Raw genomic sequence first — 25,680 nt, forward strand, 5'->3', positions numbered from 1 at the left:
ATGCAAAAACCTGTTAGAACTAACAAATGAATTCAGCAAAATTGCAGGGGACAAAAATCACAAAAAAATCAGTTGTATTTTCTCACTAACAATGAATAATCTGAAAAGGAAATTAAGAAAATAATCTCATTTACAATAACATCACAAAGAATAAAATACTTAGAAATAAACGTAACCAAGGAGGCACAAGACTAGTACAATGAACAAAAGGATAAAGACATAAATAAATCCTGTGTTCATGGATAGATTTAATATTGGAAAAGGGTTAAGACTATACAAAGCAATGTACAGATTCAGTGCAACACTATCGATAGATATCCTGATGATGCTTTTGGCAGAAATAGAAAAATCCATTTTAAATCATGTGAAACCTCAAGGGACCCCAAATAGCCAAAATAATCCTGGAAACAAAAACCAAAGTTAAGGAGACTCACACCTTCTGATTTCAAAACTTTCTACAAAACTACAGGAATCAAAACAGAGTGGTACTGGCATAAAGACAAGATGTACAGACCAATGGAACAGAATAGAGAACCTAGAAATATACCCTCGCATAGATGGTCAAATGATTTTCCATAAGAGTGCCAAAAACTGTCAGTGGGGGAAAAGGGATTCTCTTCCACAAATGGTGCTGATAAAATTGAATATCCACATGAAAAAGAATGAAGTTGGACCCTTATCATACTCAAAAAATTACCTCAAAATGAATCAAAAACCTAAAGAGCTAAAATTATAAAACTCTTAGAAGAAACCATAGCGGAAATACTTTATAACGTCTGATCTGGCAATAATTTCTTGGATGTAACCGCAAAAGTACAAGCAGCACAGGAAAAAATAGATAAATTACACTTCAAAATGAAAAACTTTATGCATCACAGGACACATTTACAGAGGGAAAAGACAGTCTACAGAATGGGAGGAAGCATCTGCCAATCATATATTTGATAAGGGATTAATCTTCAGAACTCCTAAAACTCAGAAACAAAAATCAACCTAATTTGAAAATGAGCAAAGGATCTGAATAGATATTTCTCTAAAGAAGATATGTAAATGATTAATTGGCTCATGAAAAGATGTTTGACACATCATCAATCATTGAGGAAATGCAAATAAAAACTGCAATGACATATCTATTAGGATGGTGCTACGGTTTGAATGTTTGTACCCCCACAGCTCATGGTGAAATTTAGTTGCCAGTGTAAAGTTGAGAGATGGGACCTTTGAGTGCTCTGCCTTCATGAAGGGACTAATGCTTTTATTGCAGAAATATGTGTGCTATTAAGTGAGTGGTTTTGTCCTTGATCTCTCTCACCCTCGCTTTACCCTTCCAACATGTGATGCATATGAGAAATAAATTTGTGTTTATTGTTTAATGCAGGTGTCCTCAAGCTTTTTAAACAGGGGGCCAATTCACTGTCCCTCAGACCATTGGAGGGCCGGACTATAGTTTAAAAAACAAACAAACTATGAACAAATTCCTATGCACACTGCACATATCTTATTTTGAAGTAAAAAACCAAAACGGGAACAAATACAATCACACCGCCTCATGTGGCCCACGGGCCGCAGTTTGAGGACCCCTGAAGAGTTTCCATTTGGGGTAATGAAAAAATTCTGAATGGCAGTGATGGTTATAAACACATTTTCAATGTATCGAATGCCACCGAATTACAGACTTAATATGGTTAAAATGGTAAAATAAATAAACAGCTGATTTGGAAAAATTAATGTGAGAGTAGCCTGGCAATTTTCTGAAAAGAAAGTGTTCTGGCAGATATTAAAATGCATATAGTGTTACAGGTTAAACAAACAAATAAAAAGACTTGATTCTGTTACAGGAATGGACAAAGTTCAAAGGAAAAAGGAGGCTAGAACACCTATAAATTCAATATCTGATAAAAAGTGGCATGTCAAATCATTTGGAGAGCAGACGACTTATCCACAAATGGTGTTATTTAGCTATCATTGGGGTAGGATGGTTTGGGGAGGAACCCTACCTCGTTGCATATACCAGAATGAATTTCAGATGTCCCAACAATTTAAATGCAAAGAATGAAGTCAGAACACTTGGCTGAAATCATTATATAATTTCATCTTGGGGAAGACCTAAATATTTTATAAGAAAGACACAAAACTCATAGCTGTTACAGAAGAGATCAATACATCCAACTACCTTATCAGTATAAAACTTCCAAACGTATAAATGACCACTGATAGAATAGTTATTAAATAAAATGATATATATTCAAGTCATCGTTAGAAAAGAATAAATCTGAATACAACACCAATCCAAGACTGCATGGAAAGGGTACAAGTAGAAAAATGAGTACAGCATGTCATTTTTAAGGAAAAATACCAAACTACATGTAAACCAAACTGCACATAAAAAGGCGTGGATGTACAGAAATAGATTTAAAAAAAACCCAAACTAGTAACAGTAGTTAACTTGGATAATGGACTAGAAAGAAAACTAATCTTTTACTCTGTATACTTTTCGTAATGTCTGAAATTTTACAAAAAATATTCATATACTACTCACATAATAAAAAGTTATAAAAAGCAATCTATATTCAATAGTATTAAAAACTTAAGAGAAAACTGACTGATAAAAATAAAACAGAAGAAAAACCGGGGCTCGGTGCCCGTAGCTCATGGTTAGGGTGCTGGCCATATACACCAGGGCTGGCGGGTTTGAACACGGCCAGGCCTGCTAAACAACAACTACAACAAAAAAACAGCTGGGTGTTGTGGCAGGCACCTGTAGTCCAGCTCCTTGGGAGGCTGAGGCAAGAGAATGGCTTAAGCCCAAGAGTATGAGATTGCTGTGAGCTGTGATGCCACAGCACTCTACCAACAGCAACTCTGTCTCAAAAAAAAAGGAAAGAAAAAAGGAGAAAAAATTGACACTTCACATTAAAAGGGCTTTAATTCATAATGAGTTTTCAAAAAACAAAATTTAGAAACCTAATCAAAAACTAGGCAAAGGCTATGAGTAAATAAATGTAGACCAAAAATATTCAATGCAATTGATTAAAGAAATGCAAATTATAATGTGTCAGTTTTCATCTATCACTTAAAAAGTTCTCTATATCGGCAGGAGAAAGAGTTACCGAACCTGGATAATTTGAAACTGAAGGCTTCTTGGGATGAGTAGGCTTAGGACCTAGAAAAATAAATTTGGTTCTATAAATTCAGTGGCCTTATTGATAACAGCCTTTTCAATACAAAAGTATAGATTTAATTTACTTATTTTTTAAAGATTATTTATAAAAATGAAAAATACACATACTTTATGAACTTTGCCAGTTCCAGTTCTCGTAATTTAAGCTACGTATATATTTTTGCAGAATTACATACAGTTGTATGCATGAGAATCTTCACTATACTTTGTGTTTTATAATAGAAATCTTAGAAGTTAATAGTAAATCATAAAAGTAAAGTGTTTAAAGTAAATATATGTATCTGTTTATAGGGAAAAAAATCTAAATGGTATCATACTACATAATTTGCATCTTACTCTTCTTCCACTGAGGATTTCTTAGACATTTTTTTCATATTAGCACACTTAGATCTACCTTCACATAGCATTCTATGTGGCTACTGATATTTTTAACATCATCTTTCTCTGGCAATAAAACATGGTTTATCGGTCCTCAATCTCATAAGGAATTATGACTTCTGATTTTTAAAAAATCCCTGTAGTTTCTTTTTTAAATTAATTTTGTCTCACAATCAATCTCTCCCCATCTTTCAAACACTAAGCTACATCAGTGTTTCACAAATCCTTTATAAAAACGCTTATAGTTAACTCTTTCAGAACAGCATATCAGCAAACTTAGTATTCCATAGTATATACCCACAAGGAGCATATGAATAAACATGGGTTACTCAAGAGGTATAAATTTCACATACAATCTTAGTTTTTTCATGTATCGGTCCACCAAAAAACCATCTTTTTCTGTGCCCCTCCCCCAAACCCCACAGCACTCAACTAAGGTACTCATAGAGGCTACCAAGTACTGGCTCCTTACAGGAATTCTAAAAATATATTCTATTACTATTTTACCATGCATAATTCCCTTGTACCCTTTAAAATATTAGGGAGGTAGGAAATATATAAAAACAAATTAGAATCCAGTAATTGATATTTATTTAAATTCAACATCTCCGTTAAACTAAAAGGAAACCAAGACCATAGGAATTATGTTACTTGAGTTAAGCAGAGCCAAACGAGGAATCTGCACAGAGTCTGCCTAGGCTAATGCTCTTCCCCCAACTCCTATTGTCTCTTGTTTCTGCTGCAACCAAAGTGAAGTCAGAGATAGCAGTGTTAAAATCAGGATAATTCCTTCCATCGTATCAAAATAATCTCTCCAGTCAAAAGCACAGCAGTTGATCAGGAGTCCTTGCAAGAAATCCCCATTCCATTTCAGTAAATAACAACTTCTCCTGCCTTTCAGTTGCTATGAAATTTAGTTTCTGTTGGCAAATAAAATTAGACAATAAAGAGAAAAAAAATAATTGTATAAGGTGGGAAGGCGATAGGGAGGAGGCACAAATACAGGTCTTGTTCTAGAGACAGCAGAAATATCTGAGTTTAAATGTACTACATGAAAAAAACTGAACTAGTTGCATTCCAGGAAATGAAACGTAGTCTTGGACTAGTAACATACTAAGTAATGGAGTCAACAGATCACTTCTGCAAGGAATAAAATACAGATTTTTATTCTTGCTGACATACACACACAAAATACAGACTACACACAGAAGCCATGCACCTTTCTTTTCACTAACATATTTTTAGTGATGACATAAGTCATATAAACCTACCTTTAAGAGCTTCCTATATAAGCACTGTGCTAAGTGCATTAAACCTATCCCATTTAAGCCTTACTACCACCTAGGAAGGAAGGCAACAAATCATTTTTATATGAGTAAACACATTTCAAGTTTATGTAACTTTCTCAAGTTCACATTCCTGTTTATATCTGTGGGCTATGGCAAATGATTTTAGAATCACTATCCGTCACAACTACAGTGGCTGTACAATGTTCCACCTCCTTTCATTACTAAAAATGATGAATGAGTGGAAATCATCAAAAATCTAAAGCAGTTGTGAAAAAAATCACCAAGAATTTAAAGGATTTTTTAAAAAATATAAGCAGGAAATTACTAAACCTGAGACACTGGAAATCGGAGGTATTGTACTGGGAGGAGTCGACACTGGAAAACAAAAGAATAGTGTAGATAGGATCAAGCACTTGGGAGTTATTGCTGGCATCTCCACCAGGAATTTACAAGATTTTTGAAAAATATAAGAAGGAAGTTACTAAACCTGAATGACTCAAAGTTGTACTGGGAGGAGGCAGCACTGGGAAACAAAATAACAACTTGGAAGTTATTGCTCTTATTTCATGTATATGAATTACATCTTTTATACTTGAGTTTTTAAGATAAAAAAATGCCATACTTCGATATGCTCCAAAAAGTTATTGCAATCCACCTATGTATAATAGGTAGAAATACTGAGCAGCAGAAATTTATATACCCAGGCTATATACACAACATACTAAGACCCCTGGAAAAACCCACACAACCACAACAGCAGAATTCTTTATGAATTTTTTACTATATATATATGAGATATATTTCGTGTGAATTTTATATGATATTTATTTCTATCATATAATCTATCAGATAGAGTTAAATACTAAAATTGATTTTTAATTATTCTGTATTACTAATAATTAATGTCAAAGAAATAAAGTCTAAAATGAAACAAAAACAAGGAAAAAAAAACACTTTTGTACCTTTAGGACATGTTGGAAGTGGAGGGTACCAAGTATTATTACTCTGACAGACACTTGTGTCACTGCCATGAAGGTAATGACCTGATTTGCATTCGAATATAACTGTTGCTTTGTAGTAAAATTTTTTTGCCATTCCTGATATCTGTTTTCCATTTTTGACTGTTGGATATGGACATTTGACCACTGAAAAGGAAAGCCCAAAATTAACAGAAATCCTCTTTAATATAGGACCAGAAAAAGTAGTACAAAGTAGTCATTTCTGGTGGGAACAGGGAGACAAGGAATGGAAGGCAAGATGTTAAAACAATTTAGAAAGACCTCATGTCTTAAAAATGTAAACGTAAAGCATTTTAATTGATATTCTTCCTAAGAATTCTAGAGTAAGAATTCTCCCAGTACCTTAACAGATATCATTGTCTTGTAGCTGCAACAGTTTCTTAAAAGAAGGCAGCTGTCATTCCTACTTGTCCCCCTCCCTCCACAAATGTAATGTTTTTTTGTTTTTGTTTTGTTTTGATTCCTTCTCACTACTTGCTTTTTTAACTTTTGTTTTAAGTAGTTTGGTAAAAACTTCCAAACTCCTGGGGGTTTGGGTAAATTTTAATGATTTATTCATCCTGCTCAAACTTCACTGAATTTCCCAGACCTGATGTTATGGTTTTGGATCATATTTGGATAATTTTTGGCCAATATATACTCAAATACTTTTCTACCTGTTCTCCTCTCTTTCTGAAACTCCAATTACACATATGCTTGACTTCTTGATACTTTCCCACATCTCTATAAGGCTCTTTTTTTTTTCATCTTTCTTCTTAAAACATGTTAAATTTCTATTGACCTGTCCTTAGGTTCATTGTTTTTCTGTTGTGTCCAACTGCACCTGATGACTTTTTGGAGGTTAGGTTTATTGGATATAATTTACATGCTTGTACAATAAAAGTTGCCCTTTCGTGTGTATAGATAGCTGCACGAGTTTTGACAAATGCAAACGATAATTACATAACTACCACCAGAGTAAGAGTAAAGATATATAAAAGTTCCATTACTCCCCCAAATTTCTTCATCTGTCTTTGTGATTTACCCTTCCCTCTCCAGTCCCAACCAGCCAACCATTGACCTCGTTTCTCTCCTTGTAGTGTTTTCAGAATGTCATATACCCTGTTTCCCCGAAAATAAGACAGTGTCTTATTTTAAGTTGTGCTCCCAAAGATGCGCTAGGTCTTATTTTCAGGGGACGTCTTATCTTTCCTGTAAGTAGGTCTTATTTTCGGGAAAACAGGGTAAGTGGAATCATGACCTTCTGACGACAGCTTATCTCAATCTGCATGATACATTTGGGATTCATCTGAGTTCATTTCTTTGTATTGCCGAGACGGGTTGTCCATCCATTCACTAGCTGAAGAACATGTGGGTGTTTCCAGTTTGGTGTGATTCTAAACAAAGCTGCTATGAGCATACTCAGGTCTCTATTTATGTGAGAATATTTTCAATTTACTTGGATTGCTGGGTTGTATGGTAAGTGTATGTGAAACTCTAAGTGCTCATTCCACTTTGCATTTTTACATTCAACGTATGAGAGTTTTAACTATTTCATACCCTTGACAATACCTGGTACTGGCAGTTGTGTGTGTGTGTGTGTTTAAATTTCAGCCATTCTAGTAAATGTCTAGAAGTATTTCATTGTGAATAGAAACAGTTTTATTTCTTCCTTTCTGATAGGTACGCCTATTACTTCTTGCCCTATTGTACTGCTTAGGAACTTCGTTACAATGAGGAAGAGAGTGGTGAGAGTGGACATCTTGCCTTATTCCTGCCTTAAGTATTTCCTTTCTTAATTAGAAACGGAAAGAAAGTTTTTTTTTTATCATTAAGTATGTTACTTTTTACCAGGTTATTAGTTACAAATTGTAATTCTTTAATAGATATAGGACTGCTTAGCTTATCTATATTTTCAAATAAGTACTGGTATTTTGTGTCTCTCAAGGAATTTGCCAATTTCATTTAAATTGTCATAGGCATAAAGTTGTATTATTCCTTTATCATCCCTTAAATGTCTGTAAGATATTTAGTGATGTCCCCTTTTTCATTCTTTTTTTTTTTTTTAACTTTTTTTTTTTATTGTTGGGGATTCATTGAGGGCACAATAAGCCAGGTTACACTGATTGCAATTGTTAGGTAAAGTCCCTCTTGCACTCATGTCTTGCCCCCATAAAGTGTGACACACACCAAAGCCCCACCCCCCTCCCTCCTTCCCTCTTTCTGTTCCCCCCCCATAACCATAATTGTCATTAATTGTCCTCATATCAAAATTGAGTACATAGGATTCATGCTTCTCCATTCTTGTGATGCTTTACTAAGAATAATGTCTTCCACGTCCATCCAGGTTAATACGAAGGATGTAAAGTCTCCATTTTTTTTAATGGCTGAATAGTATTCCATGGTATACATATACCACAGCTTGTTAATCCATTTCTGGGTTGGTGGGCATTTAGGCTGTTTCCACATTTTGGCGATTGTAAATTGAGCTGCAATAAACAGTCTAGTACAAGTGTCCTTATGATAAAAGGATTTTTTTCCTTCTGGGTAGATGCCCAGTAATGGGATTGCAGGATCAAATGGGAGGTTTAGCTTGAGTGCTTTGAGGTTTCTCCATACTTCCTTCCAGAAAGGTTGTACTAGTTTGCAGTCCCACCAGCAGTGTAAAAGTGTTCCCTTCTCTCCACATCCACACCAGCATCTGCAGTTTTGAGATTTTGTGATGTAGGCCATTCTCACTGGGGTTAGATGATATCTCAGGGTTGTTTTGATTTGCATTTCTCTAATATATAGAGATGATGAACATTTTTTCATGTGTTTGTTAGCCATTCGTCTATCATCTTTAGAGAAAGTTCTATTCATGTCTCTTGCCCATTGATATATGGGATTGTTGGCTTTTTTCATGTGGATTAATTTGAGTTCTCTATGGATCCTAGTTATCAAGCTTTTGTCTGATTGAAAATATGCAAATATCCTTTCCCATTGTGTAGGTTGTCTCTTTGCTTTGGTTATTGTCTCCTTAGCTGTACGGAAGCTTTTCAGTTTAATGAAGTCCCATTTGTTTATTTTTGTTGTTGTTGCAATTGCCATGGCAGTCTTCTTCATGAAGTCTTTCCCCAGGCCAATATCTTCCAGTGTTTTTCCTATGCTTTCTTGGAGGATTTTTATTGTTTCATGCCTTAAATTTAAGTCCTTTATCCATCTTGAATCAATTTTTGTGAGTGGGGAAAGGTGTGGGTCCAGTTTCAGTCTTTTACATGTAGACATCCAGTTCTCCCAACACCATTTATTGAATAGGGAGTCTTTCCCCCAAGGTATGTTCTTGTTTGGTTTATCAAAGATTAGGTGGTTGTAAGATGTTAGTTTCATTTCTTGGTTTTCAATTTGATTCCAAGTGTCTATGTCTCTGTTTTTGTGCCAGTACCATGCTGTCTTGAGCACTATGGCTTTGTAGTACAGACTAAAATCTGGTATGCTGATGCCCCCAGCTTTATTTTTGTTACAGAGAACTGCCTTAGCTATACGGGTTTTTTTCCGGTTCCATACAAAACGCAGAATCATTTTTTCCAAATCTTGAAAGTACAATGTTGGTGTTTTGATAGGAATGGCATTGAATAGGTAGATTGCTTTGGGAAGTATAGACATTTTAAGAATGTTGATTCTTCCCATCCATGAGCATGGTATGTTCTTCCATTTGTTAGTATCCTCTGCTATTTCCTTTCTGAGGATTTCATAGTTTTCTTTATAGAGGTCCTTCACCTCCTTTGTTAGGCATATTCCTAGGTATTTCATTTTCTTTGAAACTATGGTGAAGGGAGTTGTGTCCTTAATTAGCTTCTCATCTTGACTGTTATTGGTGTACACAAAGGCTACTGACTTGTGGACATTGATTTTATATCCTGAAACATTACTGTATTTTTTGATGACTTCTAGGAGTCTTGTGTTTGAGTCTTTGGGGTTCTCTAAGTATAAGATCATGTCGTCAGCAAAGAGGGAGAGTTTGACCTCCTCTGCTCCCATTTGGATTCCCTTTATTTCCTTGTCTTGCCTAATTGTATTGGCTAGAACTTCCAGCACTACGTTGAATAGTAAAGGTGACAGAGGACAACCTTGTCTGGTTCCAGTTCTAAGAGGAAAAGCTTTCAGTTTTACTCCATTCAGTAAAATATTGGCTGTGGGTTTGTCATAGATAGCTTCAATCAGTTTAAGAAATGTGCCACCTATGCCTATACTCTTCAGTGTTCTAATTAGAAAAGGATGCTGGATTTTATCAAATGCTTTTTCTGCATCTATTGAGAGGATCATGTGATCTTTATTTTTGCCTCTGTTAATATGGTGGATAATGTTTATGGACTTGCGTATGTTAAACCAGCCTTGCATCCCTGGGATGAAGCCTACTTGATCATGATGAATGACTTTTTTGATGATAAGCTGTAATCTATTGGATAGGATTTTGTCGAGAATTTTTGCATCTATGTTCATGAGTGAGATTGGTCTGAAATTCTCCTTTTTGTTTGGGTCTTTTCCTGGTTTTGGTATCAGGGTGATGTTTGCTTCATAGAATGTGTTGGGGAAGATTCCTTCCTCAATTTTTTGGAATAATTTCTGCAGTACAGGAATAAGCTCTTCCTTGAAGGTTTGATAGAATTTTGGAGTGAAGCCATCTGGACCAGGGCATTTTTTGGTTGGAAGATTTTTTATTGTTTCTTTGATCTCAGGGCTTGAAATTGGTCTGTTCAGGAGCTGTATTTCTTCCTGGCTGAGTCTAGGGAGAGGGTGTGATTCCAAATATTGATCCATTTCCTTCACATTGTCAAATTTCTGGGCATAGAGTTTCTGGTAGTATTCAGAGATGATCTCTTGTATCTCTGTGGGATCAGTTGTTATTTCCCCTTTATCATTTCTGATTGAGGTTACTAGAGATTTTACTTTTCTATTCCTCGTTAGTCTGGCCAATGGTTTATCTATTTTATTTATTTTTTCAAAAAACCAACTCCTTGTTTCATTAATTTTCTGAATGATTCTTTTGTTTTCAATTTCATTGATCTCTGATTTGATTTTGGATATTTCTTTTCTTCTACTGAGTTTAGTCTTAGATTGTTCTTCTTTTTCCAGTTCCATAAGATCTCTTGTGAGATTGTTGATTGCTCTCTTTCTGTTTTTCGAATGTAGGCATCTAAAGCGATGAATTTTCCTCTCAAAACTGCTTTTGCAGTATCCCACAGGTTTTGGTAGCTTGTGTCTTCATTGTTGTTCTGCTCAAGGAAGTTAATGATTTCCTGTTTTATTTCTTCCTGCACCCATCTGTTATTCAACAGAAGATTGTTTAATTTCCATGCCTTTGGGTAGAGTCGAGCATTTTTGTTAGAGTTGAGTTCCACCTTTAGTGCCTTATGGTCTGAGAAGATACAAGGTAAAATTTCAATTCTTTTGATTCTGTTGATATTTGTTTTGTGTCCCAGGATATGATCAATTTTGGAGAATGTTCCATGGGGTGATGAGAATAATGTATAGTCTTTATCTTTGGGATGGAGTGTTCTATATGTGTCTATCAAGCACAGTTGTTCTAGGGTCTCATTGAAATCTCTTATATCCTTCTTTAATTTCTGTTTAGAGGATTTTTCCAGCTCTGTAAGAGGAGTGTTAAGGTCCCCTGTTATGATGGTATTATCAGATATCATATTGCTCAGACTGAGTAAGGTCTGTTTCAAGAATCTGGGAGCATTTAAATTGGGTGCATAAATATTTAGAATTGAAATGTCGTCTTGTTGTATTTTTCCCTTGACCAATATAAAGTGACCATCTTTGTCTTTTTTTACTTTAGTTGCTTTAAATCCACATGTATCTGAAAATAAGATTGCAACTCCTCTTTTCTTCTGAATTCCATTTGCCTGAAAAATTGTCTTCCAACCCTTGACTCAGAGCTTTAATTTGTCTTTTGAAGCCAGCTGTGTTTCTTGCAGACAGGAAATGGATGGCTTGTGTTTTTTAATCCAGTCAACCAATCTATGTCTCTTCAGTGGGAATTCAAGCCATTAACATTTATTGAGATAATTGATAAGTGTGGTAGTATTCTATTCGTCTTATTTGGTGAGAGTCCATTGCTTAGTTTTATCTTTTGCATCAGTGTGGAGGTTAGGTTCTGTCCTTTAATTTCTGAGTTCTTACTTTGCTGCTGATCCATTGTGGTGGTCAGTGTGCAGAACAGGTTGAAGTATTTCCTGTAGGGCTGGTCTTGTTGTGGCAAATTTCCTCAATGTTTGTATATCCGTAAATGATTTGTTTTCTCCATCAATTTTGAAGCTTAGCTTAGCAGGGTACAGAATTCTGGGCTGGAAATTGTTCTGTTTAAGTAGATTAAAGGTAGATGACCATTGTCTTCTTGCTTGGAAAGTTTCATTAGAGAAGTCTGCGGTCACTCTGATGGATTTGCCCCTGTAGGTCAACTGGCGCTTACTCCTGGCAGCTTGCAGAATCTTTTCTTTTGTCTTGACTTTGGATAGGTTCATCACAATGTGTCTTGGAGAAGCTCGGTTAGAGTTGAGGCGACCTGGGGTCCGATATCCCTCTGAAAGCAGTGTGTCAGAATCTTTGGTGATATTTGGGAAATTTTCTTTTATAATATTCTCTAGTATGGCTTCCATTCCTCTGGGGCATTCTTCTTCCCCTTCTGGAATTCCTATAACTCGTATGTTGGAACGCTTCATAAAGTCCCATAATTCTGACAGGGAACGTTCTGCTTTCTCTCTCTTCTTTTCTGCCTCTTTTACTATCTGAGTTATCTCAAGAACTTTGTCTTCTACCTCTGAAATTCTTTCTTCTGCATGGTCTAACCTGTTGCTGATACTTTCCATTGCATCTTTAAGTTCCCTGATTGACTGTTTCGTTTCCTTCAGCTCTGCTATATCCTTTTTATATTCTTCATATCATTCATCTCTGATTTGATTCTGTTTTTGGATTTCCTTTTGGTTATTTTCCACTTTATTAGCAGTTTCCTTCATTGTTTCCATCATTTCTTTCATTGTTTTCAACATGTGTATTCTAAATTCCCTTTCTGTCATTCCTAACATTTCTGTATAGGTGGAATCCTCTGCAGTAGCTACCTCATGGTCCCTTGGCGGGATTGTTCTGGACTGGTTCTTCATGTTGCCTGGAGTTTTCTGCTGATTCTTCCTCACGGGTGATTTCTTTTATCTGTTTCCTTGCCCTAATTTTCCTTTCACTTCCTCTTGCTCTTTAAGTTCTCGTGCCTGTGGACTACAGGACCAGAAGGGTGAGAAGGTTTAAGAGCAAAAAAGGGAATGAAAGAAAGGAGGACTGAGTGGTAAGAAAAAAAAAAAAGAGAGAAAAATAGAGAAAGGAGAGGGGGTGGGTAAAAGGGATATTGACAAAAAGAAGAGAGGCACAGAAAGAGGGAGACAGAGCAATATAGGTGTACAGTAGGGTACTTTGATACAACCTTAAAAAAAAACACCTTCTGGGGGTGCCCAGTTGGGTGGTTCCCTTGAGGTCAGCAGCTCTTTGCTAACCTAATCAGACACAGTACCCCCACCTCCACCAAGTAGAGAGGAAAGACAAAAATGCTAGAAATCAAACCATTTGATTCTGTTTTTGGATTTCCTTTTGGTTATTTTCCACTTTATTAGCAGTTTCCTTCATTGTTTCCATCATTTCTTTCATTGTTTTCAACATGTGTATTCTAAATTCCCTTTCTGTCATTCCTAACATTTCTGTATAGGTGGAATCCTCTGCAGTAGCTACCTCATGGTCCCTCGGCGGGGTTGTTCTGGACTGGTTCTTCATGTTGCCTGGAGTTTTCTGCTGATTCTTCCTCATGAGTGATTTCTTTTATCTGTTTCCTTGCCCTAATTTTCCTTTCACTTCCTCTTGCTCTTTAAGTTCTCGTGCCTGTGGAAGTTGCGGGCATGTTTAGACGGATTGAACACACGCGACCACTTGCCGGTTTTCCACTGTTTTAGTCCTCCTCTTGGGGTCCAGAAGTCTCTCGCTGACTCCCTGTATCCTCTCAGGGGTGATGATAGGCAGATCCCAGCAGCCAGAGATGCCTGGAGTCCTATCTCCCCAGACTCACGGTGCCCAGATGCAAGTAAGCTGTTACTCGTCTGCCATCTTGCTCCCCCCTTTTTCATTCTTGATATTGGTAATTTATGCCTTTTTGTGTCTGTGTCAGTCTGGTGATGGGTTTCCATTTTATTGATCTCCATGAAACAGTAACTAATTTCATTGATTTTCAACATTTTTTCATTTCATTGTTCTGTCTTTAATTTACTTCCACATGCATAAGTATTTGCATAAGTATGCAAAGACACTAACGTAAGAATTTATGCTGTAAGTTTCCTTGTAAGCAATGCTTTAGCTGCATCCTACAAATTTTGACATTTTGATATGTTGTGTTTTTATTTTATTCGATTGAAAACACTTTCTAATCCTGCCCCCTTCTTTTACCCAGTGGTCATTTAGAAGTATCCTGAACAATTTTCAGTTCTCTGGAGATTGCCTAGATATACTTGTTATTGATTTCTACATTTATTCCATTGGGATCAGACAATGTACTTGGAATGATTTCAATTTTTTGGAATTTGTTAAAAATTGTCTTACTGCTTAGAATTGGGTCTGCCTTAGAGAATGTTTTGTGTGCACTCAAAAAGAGTGTATATCGTTACTCAGTGATTCCTTTCTTTCAAGGGGCAAATTCCCTGTTATGGCTCCATGTTTTTGGTCACTGTCCAGTGCCTTAAACATTTGAGGATTTTTTTAAAAATAAATTTTATCCAGAGTGTGTCATTCTTATTGGTAAAAGGGTTAGTCTGTTACAATCTACTCTACCATTACCTACAGTCAGAACTCCTAGATTTCTTGTAACACAAGATCAAACTTTCTTGCATTTAAGCCAGTGTATGTTGGGTGTTTTGGTTCTTTCAAGCAAAAAAAAAATCCTAATTTATGTATATACACAATAGTTCATAGTGTATAAAGTGAAATGCCAAGAATGCCTGAGGGTAAGTGATAGGAACTCTATAGCTAGAACTACATTTTTACTTGAATTGAGCTATATTAAATTATATTAGAAACCAGTTTTACAGGAGGAGGAAGCATATATATATGTGTTGTTTATTTGTGGTTACCTATTTCTTTTTTTTTTTTTTGAGACAGAGTCTCACTATGTTGCCCTTGGTAGAGTGTTGTGGCATCACAGCTCACAACAACCTCAAACTCTTAGGCTTAAGCAATTCTCCCGCCTCCGCCTCCCAAGTAGCTGAGACTATAGGCACCTGCCACAATGCCGGGCTATTTTTTGTTGCCGTTGTCATTGCTGTTTAGCTGGCCCAGGCTGGGTTGGAACCTGCCAGCCTCAGTGTATGTGGCTGGCGCCATAACCACTGTGCTATGGGCACCGAGCCAAGTAAACGTATTTATTTCTTAAATGTTTCTCCAGTATTTACAAAAGAAGAAGGAAATAAATGAAAGATTATTACCTTTACACTCAGGAGCATCATCACTCCATTTATTATTGTTGACACAGTAAATCTTATCTGGTCCAACCAGGGAATATTCATCTGGTCCATTTGAAGGATCACAACTATAAGTTACTGTTGCATAATAGTCAAATACTTGTACATTAGCAAAGGTGTGCTTTCCATTTTTTATTTTCGGAGGTGGTTTGCACTTAATTTCTTAAAAAGGGGGAAAAGAGGAAATAAAAGGCAAAAGGAAAGATAAAAGATTAAGACAGTATTAATAAAGTTCTATGCACTGCCTTCAATAAATTCATCAGTCTCAGATGTCTACAACATCCATTTGTAAAAGGGCTTTTATGAGAAAAATATATGATCTCAAATTCAAACCATCAAGACCGTAATGAACTTTCAGAACAAAACAACTCATTTTCTTCAAGTATGTAATACCTATGTTTATTTGCAAAGCCATGCTAAGCTTTCTTCTGGTCATCATAAGAGATGCTGATCACTCCAATATGCATAACAATGAGAAATATGCTTGTGATTAAAAGCAAAACTGAGTGTTACTTGAGAAATGCTTTATCATTTTTAAAGATAACCATTTTCTAAATTGGTGGTTTATAGTAAAACCAAGATATTATTGTCTTTTTCATTTTCATCCTTACAAGTATTCAGCGATTTTTTTTCTACCACATAATGTGTGATAACACAACAGACTGAATCCAAATGTTTTAAGTCAGATATTGAAGACATTCGCAGAAATGTAAAGCACTGCCACTAGTCTCGATTTTTTTTGTGTGTTTTGGAAAATTTTTATTTTTAATGAGAGATATTTTACATATGTTGACACGTACTGAGTTTATTGTTCTTACAAATGAGTAAATATTAAAAAACCTCTCACCTATCATAATTCCAATATGATAAATATCAATAGATATAACAGAAAGAAAAGATCATTGGGATCCTTATTAAAGTTAAAGCACAGACGGGTCCCAAGGCCAAAAAGTGTGAAAACTGTTGGTCCAAATTTTAAAAAGAAAATTTACTTACTTTCACATACTGGGGCTTTACCACTCCAATATGCATCTTTCTCTTTAAGTTCACAGTGTAGAATTGATTCACCAACTAGGTAAAACCTACATGAGAAAAGAAAAGGTTACTATTTTCTTTAGCCGTTCAGATGTACAAAATAATGAATGCAATTTTTACATGGTCATTTTTCTATGCTACAGTAGTTTGGGGGATAGGTTTCTTAAACAACATGCTAGATGATGAAAGTGATAATTACACAATTTAATCACATAACGAGTTTCTCTATTTGAACACACATTGGCTAAGAACAAAGATGTCTAAATAAATCTGCCATGCCTATCAGTCTGGCCTTTTTTTTTTTTTTTTTTTTGCCGTCTCCTGCAATCACATCACAGACACATTCATTTCTGTGCCCTTGCTCAGGCCACTCTGCTCAGCAAGGACAATGACCACACACAGAGATCAGGCCCTAGAACTGGACTGCCTGCACTTGAGTCCCTGCTGCATGACTTACTAGTTACTTGAGCTTGGGCAAGTCTTTTAAAGTTCCTTTTGCTTAGTTTCCTCATCAATTAGAAGGGGATGATAGTATATACCTTATGGGGTTGTTTAGAGGATTAGATGAGTTAGCATCTGACACGGAGTAAGGGCTAGGTGTATTTTAGCTCTTACTATTTAGATCAGAGTATCTTTCTAAGAATACCTCAAAAATATCCCTACTCAACGAAATCTTGCCTGATGATTTAAATTCACTGGAACTGCTCCTTCCTCTGGACTCTCATTGAATAATTCCACTTATTTGGTATTTTTCATTGACTATTTTGCCTTGATAGCTTTTCCTATATATATTGTTTCTCAATATGGCTATAACTACTTTGAGAAGGGGGGTCTTAAACTTCTGTTATCTCTCAAAATGCCTAGCAAGCTCGCTCTATGTAACTTTTAACTAAATGTTCCAGTATGTGTCTGGACTAAATTAAAAAACAGTCAGTGAAACCACCTTACACAGTCACAGTGAGTCAAGGCTCACTCAATTGTTTTTTATATTATACTGTATTACTGCAGTAGCTTGAATAGGACTTGTCCCCACTGAAACTCTTGTGGGAATTTAATTGCCAACCTAACAGTATAGAGACACGGTGGGCCCTTGCAGAGGTGAATAGGTTGTTAAGAGGGATAATAACACCTTTCTCAAGGGAAGTTCTGACTTAATTCTGGAGGGAGGGAGTGAGTTCGCCTTCTGTCCTGATGGGACTAGTTACCACAAGAGCAGGCTGTCCAGCTTTGTCTTTTTTACATGCCCTTGTTTTCCCTTCCACTTTGCGACATGTTCTGAGTCAGCATGAAAGAAAGCCCTCACCGGATACTGCTGCCATGTCCCTGGACTCCTCAGCCTCCAGAACTGTGAGCTGGATAAATGTCTTTTCTTTAAAAATTATCCTGCCTCAGGTATTCTTTTATATCAACAGAAAACAGACTAAGAAAATTTCATTCATTCTCCAAAAGCACGTTTTTCATAAATGCCCAGTGTCCCCAATATATATCATTGAAGAAGCCCTACAGAACAAAGGCTATTACTGATTACTCAGCTCCTCTTTGAGATGTTCACTTATTTGCAGCGGTCTCAAAAATAAGGTTTTCCAACTGAGAGATTTTAACCAACACGATAGATTAATTAAAGAGCTAACCAGATGGTCAATTTGATCTGATAACATCTTACAGAGTTATCTAGATATAAGAATATCTTTGGTTGACAATTCTACCTCCCATCTCTGTAAGCCCTACTTCAACTCCAAGAGCTGGCAGATTTAAATACGGTGCACTTGGTAGAGAAAGATGAAGTCACCATGATTATTATATTTCTGGAACTCCTAACCTCAAGCGATCCTCTCACCCTGGCCTCCCAGGGTGCTAGGATTATAGGCGTGAGCAAACCTACTCCGTCAAATTACTACATTCCTAATTCTTATAATAGGCTTATTATTAGATATTACAATTATATAGTTTTGATTTTCTTCAGTTTCTTTTTTCTATTTATTACACATCTTTTCTATTTCCATAAAACACTCAAGAGTTATTTGCTATAAAAATACCACTTGTAAAAATACAACTTGTCACACAGACAGCAAAATTAAATCAAGTTCATATGAAGCAAAACAAAATAAAATTAGTAACATACTTCATTTCCTCTAAGGAACAACTTAGTTACTTACCCAGAATTACAAGTAAAATGCGCTGAAAAACCCCATCCAAAAGATCCATTTAGGTACTTTACTTGGCCATAAGTAGGATTCTGTAAGGGTCGACATGATAGCCCTAAAAGAAAATAATTTTAAAATGTTTCAATCCAATTTCATAATAGATTTGAATCAAAATCCAAATTTGACCTTGCACTTTTGAATCCATAGGAATATTATTTTCTGCATTTAACTATTAGAAGGGCAAACTTAAAATTCACCTTTACCCAGGAAATCAAATGCCAAGAAAAAGATTCCCTGGAGATTTCTCAAAGCCTAAAAAAATATGTTACTATCATAAACCTTTTTTTCACATGATAAAACATGTACCCTAAAATGTGTGCAAGCAGAAAAAGAGGCTTGTATACTTACTAAAACAACAGTCATCTGTGACATGTAACCATGAATTATTCTGAGCACAAACAGTACGGGTGGGACGTTTACCACACACATAAAAATAGCCTTTTGCACAAGTATAAGTTACTTCTTCCCCAATGTTATATTCGGGTTTAATTCTCTGAACAATATCCATAGTTAGAAACTGTGGTGGCTCCTCGCAGGCATCTAGGGATAAAAGAATAAGAACATGAAAATGAAGCATTGATAGCACTTTCATGAAGCAGGGACTATGATCTAGCAGCAGATTGTATAGAAAAAATAGAAAGATCCTTGGCACGATTTTAAATGATTGTTTCATGCTTACAGTGGTGGCAGTTGTGGAAGAATGTGTCTTGTTTGTTTTAGTGACATCTTATTAGCTTTTGCTTTGTTTAGGAATAAACCAAATTTTCATTCAACAGCAAACTGAAGAGAGAGCATCAATATCTATGGTCTTAAAAAAATACACACAGGCATTTCCCCTCACGTTTTTATGAATTCATTTAAAAACTAACCTCTCCTCTAAGAAATCTTCTATAGTACATAGTCTGCTCAGATTACTCTCCCATAGTTTGAAACAAAAACTTATGACACCTTGCCACTTCGGGCTCTTAGAAGTCAAATTCCTAGAGATTGAGGACCATGTCTTCTGTACCCAGAACGTGCTCAAGAAATGCTGTGATAAGAGATGATTATTAAATAAACATGGCAAATTTCATGGAGTAAAAGAAATATGGACTAAGGTATTTCAAAATACAAGACTCATTTCATTTATTTCAAACAATAATAATTTATATGCTATTTATAATAATCTTATAAGTGAATAGATGCCATTTAAGTATCAAAATTTACTGCTTTAGATAGCCTTCCAGGAATTTGGTTTGGTTTGGTTTTCTTTAACATGAAATGCAATTTAATATTCCCTTGCTGATCACTGCATCATGAATTCCCCAGAAGCTCCCTGAGATGGCTCTTGGGCTGTTTACCCAACATATTCCTAACAGTACAGATACTATATGGCTGTGCTTTCAAAATTTTTTATTTCTGGTCCCTACAGTGGGTGGTATCACTTCTACTCCAGCAGTTCGTTCTCTTTTCAATTATCTGTAGGCTTGTAAACCTAACAAATCTGTTAGAACAATTATGTAAAATAGGATGACAATAGAGACATCATGTAAAGGCCTAACGGGCTGAAATCCTTCAAAAGCCTCTTCTGTGAGAGGAGATAGATCTAAGGTAGATCTATTTTGATGTCTGAGTAGCCTTTTTGTTTTTACTCCCTGGATCTCCATCATACTTCAGACTGAAAGACTGCTCAAGAGAACCCTAACCATCCTCTTTTCATGTCATACTCTAAATTCTAAAATTCTTCTATATGTACCTGTCCAATATTTTATTTACGTATGTCCTATGATCTAGCCATTGACATTAAGTTCTCAATACTTCCACTCTGATGACATTGCTATCTGACAATGTTCCTCAATTAACTGCCTAAAACAAACAAAAAGCCCTAGTAATGGAGGCATTGGAATAATGGAAGCATTATTTAAAAAGAAAATTAGCACTGAGTTGAGTTTTATTGCTAACATTAAATTGACTAATCACCCTGAGTCAGACATTGTCATTTTACAATAGGAAATCAAAAAGGCTAGAAATGATATATAATCCTGTTTTAGATAAAAATGCGTAACATCATTCTAGAATTTCCTGGTACCACTAAGACAGAAATGAAGTAACAGCATGCCTGCGTTAAATCAGTGTCCCCTGTATTATGCTTTTAATTTTAGTAAGTCTCTTGAATGCGGATACGTGGAGGATTCCTAACCTTACCTTCACATGTAGTGCTCTATATGGGAAAAGAAATGATCAGTTCGATGGTTTAGTCCCTTCAACTAATTTTAACTATTATCCTCCCTAATCTACCCCACAAAACGCATATTTTCAACAATGTTCAGAGTTTAAAATTTTTGTTTTTTTGACCGCTGTATCAAATGCTTTATACCAGGGCTGTCCAGAAAACATCCAGCCATTGTTAATGTAATTTTTCATATTCCATGGCTGGGTACTTTCCAGACAGTCCTCATGTACAGTAATAATTATTTCCAATATCACATTTGTATAATAAAATGTTTTTCCCCTGCTGAGAACACTGAATTTTCTTCCAAGGGAGATTTTCAAACTAAATATTTTTAGCTCCAGAAAAACAGTATCTCGACTTAATTTCTTCTAGATATTTTACAATGTAATTAATACACCTCCTAAGCTGCAATGTCACACAATAGACACCATTACTGAATACTATAGGCTGCATTCAGAAAATTCACCAAAGTTCCAGGTCAATTTCTGTTAAGTGAATTATTCTCTGCACTGGATCCACCAAACTGTTCGCCTTTGCTACACTCAAACCCACTTGCAAAATTAACTCTCCAGAGTGCACATACCCCTTCTGAGGTTGCTATCACCAGAGAACTTCATGGTATCTGATTACAATTGGAATTGCAAAGAAACTTGACCATTCTGCTGCTTCTCCTACTGTCCACACAACCAATTTTTAAACTTCTTTGTTCCTCAAAACATAGACATCTTCATCTGTCAATTTCATTTCTCACTTCTCACTCATTTTCAGGCCCACAAAAATCATTTCAATTACTTATAAAGTCATTCAGTGGCCTCCTCCTTGTTAAATTTATCCTAACAGTCTATTTCTCAGTAGTTTTAGTTAACCTCTCAATAAGCTCTAGAGCTACTACTGATCACATTCTGCTTATTCTGTCTTTCCTGGAGAGCTCTCTCCCCTTGGCTTCCAGGACAGCACACCATCCTGGCTTCTAAAGCATCCTTTTGGCTATCCCTCCTTCTCTACCAGATGGAATAAGGTAATGTCCCTAAAGGGTCTGTTGAAAGACTTTTTGTTATTTCATTCTGCAGGTCCCCCTAGGTAAGTAGGCACACTACCAAAGACCTTGTTATCACTGATTATCAGCCGTCTCCCAGCTGGATCCCTCCATCTATCCTAGATCTCTGGCTGGGGCACCAAGTCTGTATGTTCAATTGCCTCCCTACACAACTCCATTTGGAATGAGTCACTGCTATCTCCAATAACACAGTGAAGCCCAAGTGTTAGCAAAGAGAAATAGGAAAATGAAGTGGTTAAACTAAAGTAGGAGTGGTTTAAAATTAAAAGACTCTATAACCCCACCACCACCTTGCTTAAGCACATTCTTTTTCCTTGATGTTTTGATGCCACCAACCCAGGCCATAAAGATGTGTATCTTAAGGAACTGAGCAAACAATTCTAGAAAGAAACATCACAGAGAGGAAAAAAGTAGTTCCATCGTTTGAGAAAAGATTATTTTGATTTGTTATAAATTAATTTTTGGATTAAGTTATAATTTGCTAGATGTCTTTTCCTTGTAACTTTCTATAAAAACTGTTATGTTTGTAACCAAGCCAGGATAGTCAGAGAGGCTACTTTCACTGTTTTCCAAAATTGCTTGCCTTCTGATAATAAAGCTTGGTGGACCTATCCCCCCATCTCGTCTCGACATATTGGCTGGACAGTGACAGGTGGCTGGACTCCTTTGTCTGGTAACACAAGTGTAATCACTTTTGCTTGTCATGCCCACATATACCCAGCAAACAAGTTATTCTGCCACAATGAAATGGCTGTTCAATCTTTTAGTTCTTTCCTTTACTACTTCTCTTTTTAAAATTTATATATGTATTTATTTATTTTTAGAGATAGGGACTTGCTGCATTGCCCAGGTGGTAGTACAGTGGCACAATCACAGTTCACTTCGGGCTTAAGTAATAATACCTGAGTTTAAGTAATCCTGTCTCAGCCTCCCACATAGCTGAGACTAAAGGCACACACCACCAGTCACAGGTAATTTTTTTTTTTTTTTTTTTTTTTTGTAGAGACAGAGTCTCACTGTACCGCCCTCGGGTAGAGTGCCGTGGCGTCACACGGCTCACAGCAACCTCTAACTCTTGGGCTTACGCGATTCTCTTGCCTCAGCTTCCCGAGCAGCTGGGACTACAGGCGCCCGCCACAACGCCCGGCTATTTTTTGGTTGCAATTTGGCCGGGGCTGGGTTTGAACCCGCCACCCTCGGTATATGGGGCCGGCGCCCTACTCACTGAGCCACAGGCGCCGCCCAGTCACAGGTAATTTTTAATTTTTATTTTCATTTTTTGTAGACCACTGGGTCTTGCTAAATGTTGCCCACATTGATCTCAAACTTGCAGGGTCCAGTGAATCTCCTGTCTTGGCCTCCCCCGGTGCAGGGGTTACAGATGTGAGCCCCCATGCACAGCCCTATCCTTTACTTCTATTTCAAGTCACTATCTTTTCTTGTATCCAGATTGCTACAAGAGATACTGAATAGGTCTTCTTACCTATCTTGTCACCATTCATTCATTTTTTTCACATTGCTACCAGAGTAGTATGTATGTGATATAATAATCAAGGCTTTTTCAAAACAGATTTCAATGGCTCCCCCAGAATAATGTCCAAGTCTACTTAATGGTTAAGAGACTTCTAAAACCCATCACTGTCAGGACTCCACACACTATTCTCAAGACATGCTCAATTATTTGGAGTGCCCAGTGGGTTTTGCTTTTGTACTCTAAGCCTCCTCCCATTGCTTCATTTTGGTTTTGAACAGAGACTGAGCTGTTCCTCCCACCACACATCTTGCCAGTTTCATCTTAGAGGCCACTTCTTTCTTGACATCTCCAACACAAAAACTTGGGTTACGTGCCCTCATGATGACCTAATTTACTTCTTTCATAGCACTTTTCATATTATGATTTGTTTTTGTTTAGATCCCCTAGGAGATTGTCATCTTCTTGAAGACCAATCAGGCCTCATTCATCTCTGCATTTCTAGTACCTAGTGCCAGAGCTTAATGAGCTGAATGAATAATGTTACCAGTACTCATTCTTAGATCAAAACTCATATTCTTTACTGTTTAGCCAACTTGCTTCAGCAATATCTGCAAATTGTGATTTTTTTCTTTGCTGTTTTTATGACTGTCTTTGAAATTTCTTCATTAGTTTGGTTATAGACATTTCCCTTTATCAAGGTTTTCATTTCTTTCCTGACAAGATATTTACACTTTATTACTTTATTATGAGTCCATTCTCCATTACTGGTGTTATTAGAAATGGTATTTTTTTCTTTTTCTAAAATGTTTAGTTTTTAAATTTGTTGTTGATAGCTATACATATTTTTGCAGTACATGTGATAATTTGATACTTTTATACAATCAAATCAAGACAACTGGGATATCGCCTTAAATCTTTATCTTTTCTTTACCGTAGGAACATATAAATTATTCTCTTCTAGCCATTTTGAAATGTGCTATCAATTAATGTTAACTATTTCTACCCTACTGATCTATCAAATACCAGGTCTTATGAAACAGGTTTTTAACATTATCAAAGGTAAACTCCAGATAATGTGGGTTGTATTTTTTTCTGAAGTTTGGTAATGACAGATTTCAGCTTCTTATAATAGTGATAATAATTTTATAAATGACAAACATTAAGCACTACTTTTGCCATGCATTCATCATTTTATTTACTTATTCATTATTTTAAGTATTTTTAAAATAACTTAATCTTCATAATCATCCAATGAGATAGAAACTGTTTATCCCTCTTTGGGATGAACAAACCAAAGCACAGCAAGGTGAAGTAACTTGCCCAAGTATACATTCCAAGCAGGTGGTAGACCCAGTAATAAAGCCAGGCAGCTGAGTTCCAGGTCACCCTGGTAAACCACCACCGGACTGTTGCCCATTATTGTCACTAATCTGGAACTCCCACATCAATTTAGTCCTCAAGAAACTGTATTCTGTGCCTGGGGAAATTAAACAACTCTAGTTTAGATTCGTCCTGGGGCAAGTCAAACAAAAGAGCTCAAGTTGTCCTAAAAGGACAGGTGATAACATCATAGCCTGAATTTACGAAGGTAACTGACTATTCCTAATGAGCGGTTGCTTTTCACAATTGCTCACTCTGTCATCTAGTCCTCTCCAGTTTTCTTGCCTCCTCTGCTCTATTGCTACCTCTACTGTTGTCATTACCCTCCTGCTTGGCAGTGCAGTTGTGTCACAGCTTATTTCCTTTGCTCACTTTGCTTCCTCTTCTGTGAATACCCTCCCTCCATGGTCAGCTGTAGCTCCTGCTCAACTCTTGTTTTCCTTAACTTAATCCACCCATCACCTCCTCTAGGAAGCAGTAACTTCCCCATGCTTTTGTATTTAATAGTGAACATGCCTGACTCCAGCCATCTATCCATCCATCCATCCATCCATCCATGTGGACTACATCTATCACAATATGTTCCTCATAGCAGCAATTCAAAAATATTGGTAATCGACGAACACTGCTGTCAAACACAAAACAATAGTGTAGAATACACTGTAACAAATTTCACATCGAAAATGACGATCTTAAAGCTTTACACATTGGAAAAAAGGAGATTTAGCCATTTCTTTTGCTGCATATCTCTCAGTATTCTGGGAATCTAGCAGTTGACCAGATAAGGGACTGTAGTATATAGAATAAGGGAATTAAGGAACTACTGTGTAATTACTTAGTGATCTTGGCTTCCTTAATTGGAAAGTAGGAAAAGACTTAAAACAGGCTGAAGAGACCACACACAGTAGGAGAGTGTGAGTTTTGTCCAAAAAAGTTTTG

At 36.4% G+C, this 25,680-nt stretch overlaps 1 protein-coding gene across 5 annotated transcripts in view; it reads right to left on the reverse strand.

Annotated features, from left to right (window-relative positions):
* CD46 (CD46 molecule) overlaps positions 1-25,680 on the reverse strand; it is a 40,913-nt gene that overhangs the window by 11,882 nt on the left and 3,351 nt on the right. For 3 of the 5 annotated variants that reach the window (XR_008383292.1, XM_053608076.1, XM_053608077.1), the window contains exons 2-8: positions 18,967-19,158; positions 18,571-18,673; positions 16,376-16,461; positions 15,344-15,541; positions 5,811-5,993; positions 5,336-5,371; positions 5,179-5,223 (exon numbers count right to left, since the gene is read on the reverse strand). Coding sequence is in view for 4 of the 5 variants with exons in the window: in XM_053608076.1 (XP_053464051.1) it covers positions 5,179-5,223; positions 5,336-5,371; positions 5,811-5,993; positions 15,344-15,541; positions 16,376-16,461; positions 18,571-18,673; positions 18,967-19,158 (843 nt within the window). In the remaining variant the exon portion in view is untranslated. Of the gene's footprint in view, positions 1-3,115; positions 3,164-5,178; positions 5,224-5,335; positions 5,372-5,810; positions 5,994-15,343; positions 15,542-16,375; positions 16,462-18,570; positions 18,674-18,966; positions 19,159-25,680 lie in introns of all 5 variants that reach the window. The other 2 variants (XM_053608078.1, XM_053608079.1) reach the window with 2 other exon arrangements.

The sequence above is a fragment of the Nycticebus coucang genome, chromosome 10 (assembly GCF_027406575.1).
Source record: "Nycticebus coucang isolate mNycCou1 chromosome 10, mNycCou1.pri, whole genome shotgun sequence".
Lineage (NCBI taxonomy): Eukaryota > Metazoa > Chordata > Mammalia > Primates > Lorisidae > Nycticebus > Nycticebus coucang.